Below are 13,280 nucleotides of genomic sequence, written 5' to 3'. Positions count from 1 at the left end.
CTACAAAGTTTTCATATTTCCCGAAGAATACTAATTCAAAGCATTTATTAATTTCGTGATCATTGTTTAAGCTACATTGAAGACCTAACTAACATGTACCTATGAACAATGATGCATATTCTCAAAACGCGGGTGGTGTATTTCCTTAAGCAATTTAACAACAACTACAATTTAGAACACAACTTAATAGAAAAGAACATTACTTCTGATCCTCTTCAGTTGTCAGCAGATGTTAAAACAAATAAAGTTCGTTCGCTTTGGCATCAAGAAACATTTTCAAATAGTTTAACGAAACAAAGGATGTAAGCAATATACCTCTCTACTGATTTCCTCTTCCTGAATCTCTATGTCTGCGACGCTTCTTTTTAACGCGTCCATATTTCCAAGAATGTGCAACTTTTCATTCTGGAGGAACTCTATGTACTTCCGCCTGTCCTCTTCCTCGAGTTCCTTCCTCTCTTTATCAGCCTTAGCCTCATTCGACTTCGTATTGTCCTTCTCCGAATTATTCTTCTTCGGAATCATACTAATCTCTTTGGATTTCGACAGCATCGAAAGCTGCTCGATAGCTTCGAGGAGGTCGTCGTTCGATATCGCCAGTTTATTCTCAATCATCTCGCACGAATTCGAGGTCTGACTGTTTTTCTTTGGTATGGAATGATTTTGATTGTTATTCTGCGACGAGCTGATCACGACGTTCTCATACAAGCTAACGTTACCACTGGTCGGCGTCGAGTTATCGTAATTTCGCGTGTTATTCGGCTGCGAGACGATCTTGGTTCCGTTCAATTGAATCGTCCCGTAGGCAGACGTTTCTTTTGCCCCATCGCCAGCTTGACCGTAACCATTATTGTTATTGTTTAATACGGAATGGTCGATTGTCGTGTTATCGTAACCCGGGCTACGTACTTGCGCGATCGAGCCGGAAAAACTATAGTCCCCGTTGCCAAGAACGTTTGGCCACTTCGTCGTTTGATTATTGTTCGGCATGGTCGACTGCGGATGATGATTCTGTACGTTCGTCGTTTGATTCTCCAATTGGTTGATTGGGTTTCGGCAATTGCTCGGCGAATTGCCGTTTTGGAAAATAACTTTGGAGTTCTGCACGCATACGTTCTCGTACGACGTAGAATGCGTTTGCTTGTTCGTGTCGAAGGAGAAGTGAGACTGCGTCTTCGATGGACTCTTCGGGCTTTCGAAAGGCGAATTGTAGCCGAGTCTTTTGTCACGCGGAAGCGAGCCATTTGTTTTGATTCTGTAAAATAGAGACAAATTTTACATTGGAGAAGGTACACTGGAGGGTGTGTACTATGTGCAAGGATACGTTCGTGTTCTATAATTTCACAATTCGGCTTAACTTCACCTTGGCAACCCAGAAATTTATAACTTTTTTAAATACAATCTTGTAAATTTTGACGAAAAAATGCCAAAATTCGGAGCTTTAATGTGAGGAATTCACTGGTTCAAAAGTTATGCGTGTTTAAAGTTGAGAAATCATTTAAATTACGGTAAAAAATGTTACTCTTATTATTGCAGACAGAGGAAATATTCAGGTGGCATGTTTTATCATTTATCTATTACAGAATTGTGTAATTACATAGTATAAAAACAATCGATCAATTTCAATGACTTTGAAAGATATTGTGAAGACTGACATACTGAATAAGTTGAAGATGATTTTCGGAATCGTTCGGAGCAAGAAACAGTTAGAGCGTCTGTAAACATTCGGGGCAACAGACGATCAGCTCTATGTATACATGACTGTCCACTTAGAATTTTTAATCTTCGGGACAACAAACAGTCATAAACGTCTCATGATATGACCGTTTGTTGCACAGAACTATCGAAAGAATATGTTCTTTTACAGTCGCGTCGAAATCGAGCTGACCGTTTGTTACCCTGAGCTCTTCAGTTATCCTGTATAAATTGCGTAGCTAGCCTTTAGTGACAAAGACGTAAACAAACCATTTTACGATACACCGCTGTAATCTTTCATCACATTTATTTCAAATCTTAGTAAATAAAATAATATAATTATATGATCGTTGGATGACATAATGGTCTATACATATTCCATATAATGTATTGTTCTTTAGGTAGTAGACAATATTTACATATGTATATCATTCGTGTAGATAAAGGTATAGGCTAGTTTTTTATTATCTGAAAATTAATATTATTACAGCTGAGCACCGTAAAAAAATTCAACAAAATTTATTTTAAATCATTGAACGAACTATTATAAAATATTAAAAGTACTTTCATACAATCTCTGAAATCAACGTTGAGCAATGATTTTTTATATAAAAAACATTATTCAGTACATAGTTTCGGAACATATTTCAACGTTGCTGAAATTACCGAGACAGACCCCACTATAATTACCTAAACGTCTGCATTTTTTTAGTAAAAGTCTACAAAATTCACTAAAATTTTGAAACTAACACTGCTATTGGAAGGCCACTGTTTTTACGATGATTAAATTGTTCCACTTCTTTTACTACTTTGCGTGGTTGTATATTTTGAATAAGTATTAAGTATTCGAATAAGTAATTTATTTTTCCTTTTCTTTTGATTTTTACAATTACATCCACAAATAATTGTATGAAGTATGATTTCACTCTATTAGCTGAATAAAGTCAATCTGCACTGTACGCGTCATTTTATCCTATAGATTGTGAAGTTTTCTAAAGAAAGATTAATTTTTTCAAACTATTGTCTTCAGGTTGCACTGCAACGAACTGTCAAACTACATAATACATGGTACAGCCGGATAAGGAAGGTCAAAAGTGCCCCTAAACCAAATTGAATTTGCTATAGACCATTCGATAGCTTATCCAAAGAAAATATTTTGTGCCAATTTCCAACCCTTTATGTCAATTGAGGGGGGGGGGTAGTAATGGGGTGATAAAGAAAATAAGGTTTTTTCGTACTTTCCCTTATCCTCTTCAATTGAAAATTCTGTAAAAATTCAGAGATGTGCATTCTAATAGCTAAAATATGCCTGACTTCTTTCGGAATTTTCAATTGAAGAGGATAAAAGAAATGACGAAAAACCTTATTTTCTTTGTCACCCCATTACTACCCCCCATGTTGACATATTCGGTTGAAAATTGACACAAAGTATTTTCTTTGGATAAGCTATCGAATGGCCTATTGCAAATTCAATTTTTGTTTAGGGGCACTTTTGACCTCCTTATCCGGCTATACCCTTTATAACTGTTAATAACAGGGGTTTTTGGTGTTTAACAATTTCGCCGTAATCACGGACAATCTACGTTTTGGTTTTTTTTTTAATGCGAAAGAGAACTCTTCACCTGTTAGGCTGCCTCGGTTTCTCCGCAGCACTCTGCCTCTCGTACTCAGCACACATGGCAAGAATCTCTTCAAGTCTCATTTTCTCCTGCCTCTCGACCTCTTGTTCTCGTAGCCTCTCCTCTTTCGCCTGTTTCCGCCTGTTTTCTGCCTCTCTGCGTTTGTTCTCTGCGTCGATCTGTCTTTCCCGCAGTTCCTCCAACGAGCAACCGCTTTCGGTGCTCGGGGTCGGACTCTTCACCCGGCCGAAGTTTCGCTTCGGATCGTTATACTTCGGATTTCGATTGAACGCCGGACTCGGTGGCTGTATTCTTTTAATGTTCGGGTTCGAGCCGAAATTCTGCGCGCCGCTCACGCTCCTCAGACTTCCGGTGTAGAAATTCCCGTTGTTAGCGTTGTTACAGATGCTGGGGTTCGAGCCGAACTTGTCCAACTGAAGGTACTCCGTGGTGGTGGTTTTGGTTACGATCAAGCTTTGGCTCATGTCGTATTCCCTGGCGTTTAGCTCGTCCAAATCCGCCGATCTCTGACACGTCAGGCTGCGCGACATCAGATCTCCCTGGCTGGCTGTGTTCTTCAGTATCGGGTTCTGCGGACTGGTACCGTTCTCGGTGTTGTTCTCCCGGTAATATGGTTTGTAGCTCTTCAGATAGGACTCCGCCGAGGAATACATCTGAATCTGATTGTGATTCGTCGGTGTGCTCTGATATTGAAGGTTGGGCGTGTTCGATCGGCTAGGTGTTCGCGTTTCTCTCTGACGGTTTTCGTCGGAGCAGTGATTAGAAGACGGCGATGCGAAACAATTGCCAGGCGAGGATGTGTTTAAGTAGTGAGACGGAGAGGATGTATTGATCGAGGGAGTGTTCGAACGACTCCGATCGAAATTGGTTAAATTTTGCAGAGGAGAATTGTTGTTACCGTTCTTCAGCGAGATCAAGCTAGAGGATCTAGAGTGTCCTAGGATTTGATCGGCTGGGACATTCGTGGTGACCGCACCAGCTGGGAATACTTTTGGCGAGACGCAATTGTTTCTGTTTTGTTTGGAGAGCATTTCAAATTTCGTCAACTTTCCCAAGAAACCGATTTCATCGTCCGAGCAAGAGTTCCTTGGCGATTTTCGCGGCGCGACCGGAGGTTTCCTTTCCAAATGATAGTTCTCCTGGAGCTGGTTCTCCGGCAGCAAGAAACTGATTGGCGCCATTGAGATTCTCGAGTGTGGTAGCACCGATCTTAATTGTTTCGCTTCGGCTGGGTGGTTGAATCGCATGTAATTCGATCTTCCAATCGATAACATGCAACCTGCAAGAATGTAGGAACACGTTTTATTTAAATGTTTTTACTATCAAATAATCATGATTTGTTCAAAATTAATTTTTCAATGTCGATAATTTTGCACTGTACGTGCAGCAGGTATACTATGATAACCTTAAGGAAATTAATTTTATGTACACGCGTAGACAAAGAATACTTCTTATAACAATCTTTATTTATTTCTGTTTTCGAACAACAGTGTTTAACATTAATTATTCCCCGAATCTTTTGTTATTACCACTAGAAGTACCGGATCAGCTAAACTAACTGCTTTTAGATTTGTTATTTTACAGTTACTGAAATTTTAAGAACGCCTCTGCGAATAAAAATGATGCAAAGTCTGAACATATGCAGTCTTGTTATTTTTATGAAGCAGTACGACCTAATCACTTTAATGCTCGTGATAGTTCCAGTTTTAAGCAACATATTTTATAATTTCCCACAATATTCAGAATTATAGTCTTGTTACAGTCATTCAGACCTACTGTATTATATGTATAGTACAGTACAATTCATTAAATAAACAAATAAACTATCATATTTTTACTTTTTAGTATGAACGGACCTATTGTATCATTATATTGGACGAGTGGTTCCCAGCAATCCTTACACGGATTTGTTATTTCCAACGTCCTTCATTATACATATGTAGGTATAATGAAAATTTCATAAAATTGTGAGTGAACTAGTTTCACATCTAAATAGGTTAAGTTATAGTTGCCTGAACTAATTTATAAGAGGTATGGGCTGAAGTTCCGAAAATCGGTCAAATCGGATTGAGCTCAAATTTTTGTACATACCCTCATTTTGTATTAAAAACATGTTTCCCAAAAGGATTTTTGCCGCCTCGAAAAAAATTTTCTATCATATTAAAATAATTTTCTACCTTACCGGCATAACGCTTGGATTAGGTGCCGTGTCTGAAAGTTGGTCTCACACGAACCAAGCATTAAAAATATATTATGAACATCTTAAAGCGAAACAAATATTTTTTTATATTCGACTTATGAGATGAAGCAAGAAATGCCCCTGCAGTAAACGTAAGGAGAAAAGGAGGGAGAAGAGGAGGGAATTTTATCCTTTTCTCTGTTCTTCAAAGGAATTCGTTTACTTTCAGAAATTCTCTAGTAACAGCATAAAACGCCCAACACGTAAAAATGGCCAAACTGAATTTTGTACGTAACGATCACCCGAAAAACGGCTTCTTGAAAAGTCGAGGACTTGGTCAACCGTATTTAAGTCAAGGTCTTACCTTGAGCGAGTCTCACTGGCGAATTTATTGGTACACCATCGACTGCCGTGCTTCCATTTATGGGGTGAAGAGTGACCACGCCGTTATTGTTTTCAATCGCGCAATGAATGGATTCAACATTGGTACCGACGACAGAAATATCCGCATCTCGACTCGATCCGAGGGTTATCTTGCCTAAAACAAAAAGAAAACAGAAATATTGAAATCCACTCGAGTTCCGTCCACAACCAAATTGGATCTGTACGAATATTATTGCTCATACTATTATACTTCGCTGTGCACAATACTTTGGTATCAGTTTATGATACGGTAAACATTTTTTCCCCCTGTTGTAGAGTACATTGCATATTTACTCTGTACATATGTAGCTGACATAATTTTACTGCGCTTGAACTTTTTTTAATAATAAAACTAATCAACCATTATTATAAGGTAAATTATGACTATAATGCAATTTACAGAAGGGAAACATTAAAATATCTTGAAAGTTGATCTCGTTTTTGAGCAGTACACGATGCTAATCCAGAACAGCTTTTTCAGTAAGCAAATAACATGGTTAAATAAGTGAAAGCTTGGGAAATAATAAAGCATTAACAAAAAGATGGTCGCACTGTTTGCAACGTTTGCATATGTTCATGTTGCTCAACAACGTTAAGCCACGCATTATGAAAAAAACTTTTGAGACAACCTAGAAGTTCATATCATAATATTCTCAAAGTACCATAACTAGAATTATTTTTGTTGAAAACTGTATTTGATCGTGTGCTTTTAGAAAACATTTTGTATTAATTGCAGCAAAAAGAAAATAGAAAAAAATATACATCATTCCTGAATATCAAAATGCTAAATAACTGCAGATAATTGTATGTATGATCAGATAGGCATAGCTTTTTCTAAGAATGCACAAAAACTGCAATATTTTCAAATAACAATAATTACATACTTATTTGTATGTTAATGTAAAACGGAAAAATAAAAATTTTTTAAACCGTCGCGTGGCGACTAGATTATTTTCCTACTGCTATACAATCCTACTTTTTAATTTCATTTAAACATTAACATGTTTGCTACCAGCGTTTGCGTTAGTAACTTCATAGTTATAACATTCTGTGAAATGTAATGTATTCTCCTATAAACTATAAAAAAATAGATATTATTTGAGCAAAGTCATCAATTTTCCGAATATTATGCTATGTGTTACAATTTTAATTAACTGCAGTATAAAAATAATTTAACGTAAAGTACAAAATTATGGCCATTGCATGCATGTAACAGTTGCCAGAAAACGTGTTATCCTTCTGAGGGTGAATATTGCCATAGTCGCTAAAACAAGTCCATGCATTGAATTCCTATAGCTGCGAACAAACAATTAAATTATTTAAATAACAGAATTTAAGAAATATTTAAGTATTTGATGTATGCATAATCTAGTCGGAGAAAAATAATTTTAATATTTTAAAAGATCCTCGTCTGCCAAGATTCAGTATGATAAAAAATTCAATTGTGTGCGATTATGCCGACTGATAAAAACTAAAATAGTTAGCAATGATTGTACTTTCAAGAATGATGTTTCCATATTGTTTTTAAAATAAATATTTTCTAAACAGACCTATTAGGAAAAGAATTTGATTGTTAACATTCTATATCGTATCTTATCTGAAAACATTTAGAGTATTAGGTGCATCAATTATTTATCTAATCATAGTGTAGGTATCCCTTCTTATTTCAAGCAAATTAAGAACATCTTGATAATAAAGTTTTCATGCCTTTGAAAGCGTGCCTTCTGCGGAAAAAACACTAATAAGAGCAATTTTTAAAATTTTTGCTTTTATTTTCAATAAATCCAGTAGCCGAAACGAATTTGGGAGTAGCGTCATTTAGTGTGTGTAGTAAGTAAGCTAGTTCTCGCTCGGTGCTTACAAGTTACTGCGCCACACTGTGCCGCGTATAAGTACGTGCATTGACAGATAACTTAACCTCTTACTGTACGAAACGTAGTGCAAGCATAAACAGTATCGATATATGTATGTACGAACAGTATAATAAAGTAGGAATATCACCTAATCCAAAGACAATCAAAGATTTGTTGTTATTTACTTGTTTTTATAAAATGTATTCAAATAAATTGTTAATTGCATTATAATTAATTCGTTTAGTCACATTTTTTTTTAAATTAGATTCTTATTAACGTTATTACTATTGTCATTTGCTAAATTATGTTAAATATTAATCTTTGATTATGCACAGTTATTGATGCACAGTATTCAAGGAAAGACCACAGTATTCGGGTGGGAGGGCGGGGGAGGGGTCCCAGTAATTGCAGCACAGTATTTAGGTAGGGAGCACAGTAATTAAAGCACATTAACTAATCGTTGAAGATTATAGACACACACTAACTGACTTCAGTACCTGTTATTTTATATTTCATAATATTTAAAGAATGTTTAATGTTTGTTTTATAAGAAAAATACCGATAAAGAAACCTTAACAATTTAATTTTAAATTCTTAAAAAAGATTTTTTTTAGAGAACAAGAAGTTTTTTCTAGAGAAATTTCGGAAATCCTGCTGCAGGACACAGTAATTGGGTCCTCCACCCTAGTTAGTTGTAATAGGAGTTGTTACTCAATCCATAGTATGAGAACAGTGTCGCTTCCGATTCAAATAGAATCGGTGGTTACGTATTAGCGAATACGTTGTCTGCGGTCTCCGCAAATTTGCACACTTTGATATTATCCTGGGTTTCGTTTTTGTGGCGAGGATTGTGGACGCGCGTGGTTTAAGACTGCAATGGAATATCGCGAAGGAACTTAATGGACCACTTACTTAATTAGTCAATTAACTACTATACGTATAAGGATGTTATAATGTACAATGGTCTTCACTTAATTAGCTTTTAGTTCAGTTGAAAACGTTGCAACCGTACCCAAGGAATTAATTTGAAGAGACAATTTTACGAATCCAATAGGTTCCTATTTCTTCTACAGATTCCCGTTTAATTTTAATCGACGGAGAGTTTTGATCAACATTCGTTGCAAGAAAAATAATAGAAGATATTAGAATAATTCAGCTATAAAGTTTTATGAGAATATGTTGATTTCATTTTGCTCTAAGTTCGTTCATAAAGATGTTAAGATATTGTAAACGATTAAACTTTTGATAAAAATAGGGTAAGGGACCCAGTTACTGTTGGGGTACCAATTACCATACCGATATTAATTATACTTACTTTGAAAGCATAACGAATATTAAAAAATAGATATATAACATACCTAGATATCACCGGACGTCCATAGAACGTCCGTTTTATTTCCAGTTTACGTCCGAACATCTTACGTCTGCTTCGGACGTCCCTGGGACGCCCCTGGTACCTAAATTTCGAACGTTCTAAGGGCATCCGTTTCTACGCCTGATACCTATCTAGGACGTACCTGGGACGTATCTGGGATTGTATCTCGGACATATCCGGGACACACCGACGTTATTTGGACGTCCCTGGGACGTACAGAGGGTTCGGTACGAACGTCCATAGGACGTCCGGGTGCTATCTGTGTATATATTAACTGATTTTAATGAAAAAAATGTGATATAGAAGTGAAGTATAGGCACAGTAATTGATACCCCCACAGTATTTGAGTCCCTTACTCGACATTGAGAATTCAATCTTACAAAGAAATACCTTTATTTTACCACCACATTATATCAATCAGTTGACTTGTTTAGATTAGTGAATAATTTTTCGATACAAATGAAATTTTCCTGTACGTAGTGAAAATTATGTACGCAATATTAATGCAGCGATCAACAATTTGTATACAAGATCCAGATGGTATATGCGGAATCGAAAGCGAGACAGATCTGGACCGTACAATCATTTCCAAGAATTCCGGGAATGCGGATGACCCACCGTACATTCGCCGGTTTTCTAATAATAAATTTCTTCGATAACTTTTGCCACGTTGCGCAAGTGATTCAACCATGGGCGTACTTGTTTGTTTATAGTCGATAAAGTTAGACGTATTGATCTTTTAATGGTAATTTAAGATCCTCATTACTTGTAATTACCCCTGTATGGGTTTCTAAAAATTAATCTAAACATAAAAACTTGGAGAACGCATTATTCTTTATACTGTATTTCTGCAGATAATGATTCCAATCCTATTTATGATATAATATTATAGATTATATCTTATTTACACGCACAGTATCAGGCTACTATATTAATCTATGTCCAACATCCTCTGGCAACGTTTGTAATTTCTTAACCTCTTATTTCTACACACATCAGCAGTGGATATTTTCTTTTTGATTTTGTTTGTAATTTCTTGACCTCTTATTTATACACAAATCAGCAGTGGATATTTTCTTTTTGATTTTTTTTTAACAGAAATTTTTATTTTTTCCATAATGTTGGATACCGTCAGTGATAAATTAGAAATTACTTGTTGGTTTACAATAAAATTATAAAGAATAACAGTTTTTACAGCTTCTTTTTATGCTGCAACAACTGCAAAGTTACTAACGATATTTTGACAATTGTATTTGTATGTTTATAGCCGTCAGAATCGTCTTATCAGTTAAATCGTGTAAATTTAAGAAACTTATTACCTGCAATCGCTGATGGGTCGACAGTTGGACTTTATTTGAGAGACCAGCCGGTTTTCGGGGGTCGGACGAATCGCAACAACACGCAATGAAAAATTCACCGGTTTTTGACCGATAAACCTCCTAATTCGTACATTAGTCACGAAACAAGATGAAGTATAAGCGGTGCCCCGCACTGCGAGAAGCGAGTAAATCGCGGTGCATTCTACAAAGGACTGCAGTTATATTTAGTTTTGGCGCGGTCGTGCACTCCCGTGCATTTTCGGTCTTTTTGGAAAAGCTTCCGCCACGCTGCGTTCAAAATATACTCGTGGCTAGGGGTGAGTCTTCGCCTACTTAGCGGTCTACGAAACTCTGAGGAGTTCGGAGATGCAATTTTTTTCTGTCTTGGGAAAGGGTCCTTCTGTTTGAATTGGTCAGATGAAGCGGCCGCTGTTCTAGTCCGCGAACTGCAGACTTTGTAACAGCGGCCCGCAGCCAGATATTACAGTGCCGGACAAAAGAAAGTTTAAAATTGGAATTTCTCTATATACAGTCGAGTCGGAAAGTAAGCTAAAAATTGGCGTATGCAGGCAAATCAATATGGTATATCTTTAATAATGTTATAGACTGCGGATCTTTATGCAAAATAAAAATTGTCTGCATCGATTGCAAGGGATAGGTAGAAGCCAAATGGAATGTTATTTCTTCCCTTAATGCTACTCAATTGCTCAATTATTGCTTCCCTTAATTGCTACTCAATTTTGCTGTAAATGCATAAAGATCCGCAGTCTAATGCTAATATATGTTTTACTAATGTATTTGTTTATTTATTTGTACCTTCTAAATCAAAACAAAACAATAACTTGATTTTATATTAAGAAAATCACAAATACGTTAGCAAAACATACATGTATGTAACGATATTAGCGACTATGTACATACAGTAAAGTCTTGATTTAAGCGCAACCTTCGGGTTCGCGCTCCGACATAGATCATGTAGAGCTACTATTTTCTTGTAATCGCGTCGACCGCGCCGAATGTAGAAAAGGACAGCGCTTGTAAACACGGACCGCGCATGCCGCGTTTAGTATCATTTTAATCATAAAAATGCCACAAATAAGTTGGCGAAAGTCCCATAAAGAAATAATGAAAAATATAGAAGTTTTGTTATTGGATTAGTAGTGGTGTACATCGATATACCCGACCCTGTATCGAATTACGCGGTATGTTTACATTTTACACCGCTCGGCGACCGAGGCAGTTCGACCTTCTTGGCTCCTCGCGGGGTATGCCCCACGGTGCAATTTAAAGTAAAATAGATTCAAAGAATTTAAGAATGTCAGCTTATTAACATTATCAAGGGAAGATCAATATTTCTGTGTGACATGTTCCTTAGAAACAATGCAAACAATTTTTATTCTGCATAATTTCGGCCGTTTGGTTATTACATAGGGTGAGGTATTCGCGAGAAAAAACAAAATAACAACAATCGGCCAGCCAATAAATGATTGCAGAATCTTATCTGTTTCTCTGTGGGGTCACACTATCATACAAAAACAGACCACTGCAAACATTCCAAGCAAGTTACGCTGTTCGAAAACAACTTCAGGCTTTCAGAATACGCATACTAGAAACTTGGGCGAGGTTATTATTGATCTTCAATGGTGGACAAAAAAAATTTAAATAGCAATGTATCCGATAACTACCGTAATTTTTGCAAACTATTTTTTCATAAATATCTACATCTTATAAAATAATGGAAACTACAAAACCGCAAAAGGGAATAGAAAATGATAGTTTATTTAAAACTACGAAACAAGTAAAGAAACTGGGTGCAGAATAGTAAGTTTAATTTTACATTTTTCTGATTGCAATTTTGATATTCAAAAATTTGGTTAGATTTATTATCTTGTAGGACCTCGGTTGCTGTCGATTATAGCCTCTTCGGTATATGTACTTGCAATTAACCCTTTGTCGTATCTTCATGGTTGCAATAATTAAAATTTCATTGTCTGTAATAATTTCACAGTAGACAGAAGAAAATTTATATTTATTGTATTAGGTTGTTGCATACGAAATGTCCGATTTTAGAATGCAAACTTTATGACGCGTCTTGATTAAGAAATACTATTGTAGCCTGTAGGTTTATTATACCATTTTAATTTTGACTTTAAATAAAGCTTATTTCAAGTGAATCAATATGATTGTAGTGTATGCTTTGTATATGTGTGGAAAAATAAACATGACAACGTTATGCGATGTTTGATCAACATGGGGTAGTAAGTGAAAGCACTATTCGTCGATGGTAGGAAAAATTAAAAAATGGAGATGACGGTCTTGTGTACAAAGAAGGTGGACGACCAAAAAATTCAATTTCTATCGTCACGCAATCAAGAAACATGCAGTTCGTTAACAAACTATGTTCATTGTATATATTATGTTTGTTTAATGTTATTGTTAGGAATATGTAGGTAATATGCTCATCTAAAATTGTCCAGAGATTTCCAACGGGATTGGGATCTGGGGATTGTGGGAGTCCGACATTTTACATTCTTTTTGACTCAAAAGAATTAGATGCCTTTTTGGAAGCGTGCTTGCAGTTGATATCTTGCTGAAAGATAAACAACCCGTATCAATCCTACTATTCTCATTTGTCTGTGTAATTAAGGATGCAGATATTAGTTACAATCAATGTAGTCACAGAAATGAAGAGAAATATCGACAAAATGTGTGCTACAGTGAAACCTTGATCTAAGCGCAACTGGGCTCCGCCTCATTTTTGTCATAAATGCATCAAATTTGAGGTCTAGTGATAGA

General features: G+C 36.2%; 1 protein-coding gene across 4 annotated transcripts in view; it reads right to left on the bottom strand.

Moving 5' to 3' along the window:
- Positions 1 to 13,280, bottom strand: part of LOC143358214 (uncharacterized) — a 202,128-nt gene that overhangs the window by 66,493 nt on the left and 122,355 nt on the right. For all 4 annotated transcript variants that reach the window (XM_076795180.1, XM_076795178.1, XM_076795179.1 and 1 more), the window contains 3 exons: positions 5,879 to 6,052; positions 3,318 to 4,614; positions 316 to 1,255 (listed from right to left, as the gene is read on the bottom strand). In XM_076795180.1, the coding sequence (XP_076651295.1) occupies positions 316 to 1,255; positions 3,318 to 4,614; positions 5,879 to 6,052 (2,411 nt within the window). The remainder of the gene's footprint in view (positions 1 to 315; positions 1,256 to 3,317; positions 4,615 to 5,878; positions 6,053 to 13,280) is intronic.

This window comes from Halictus rubicundus, chromosome 10 (assembly GCF_050948215.1).
Source record: "Halictus rubicundus isolate RS-2024b chromosome 10, iyHalRubi1_principal, whole genome shotgun sequence".
In the NCBI taxonomy this organism is placed as follows: domain Eukaryota; kingdom Metazoa; phylum Arthropoda; class Insecta; order Hymenoptera; family Halictidae; genus Halictus; species Halictus rubicundus.
The sequence above is the reverse complement of the archived record's forward strand: the minus strand, read 5'-3'. Positions and strand labels throughout refer to the sequence as shown.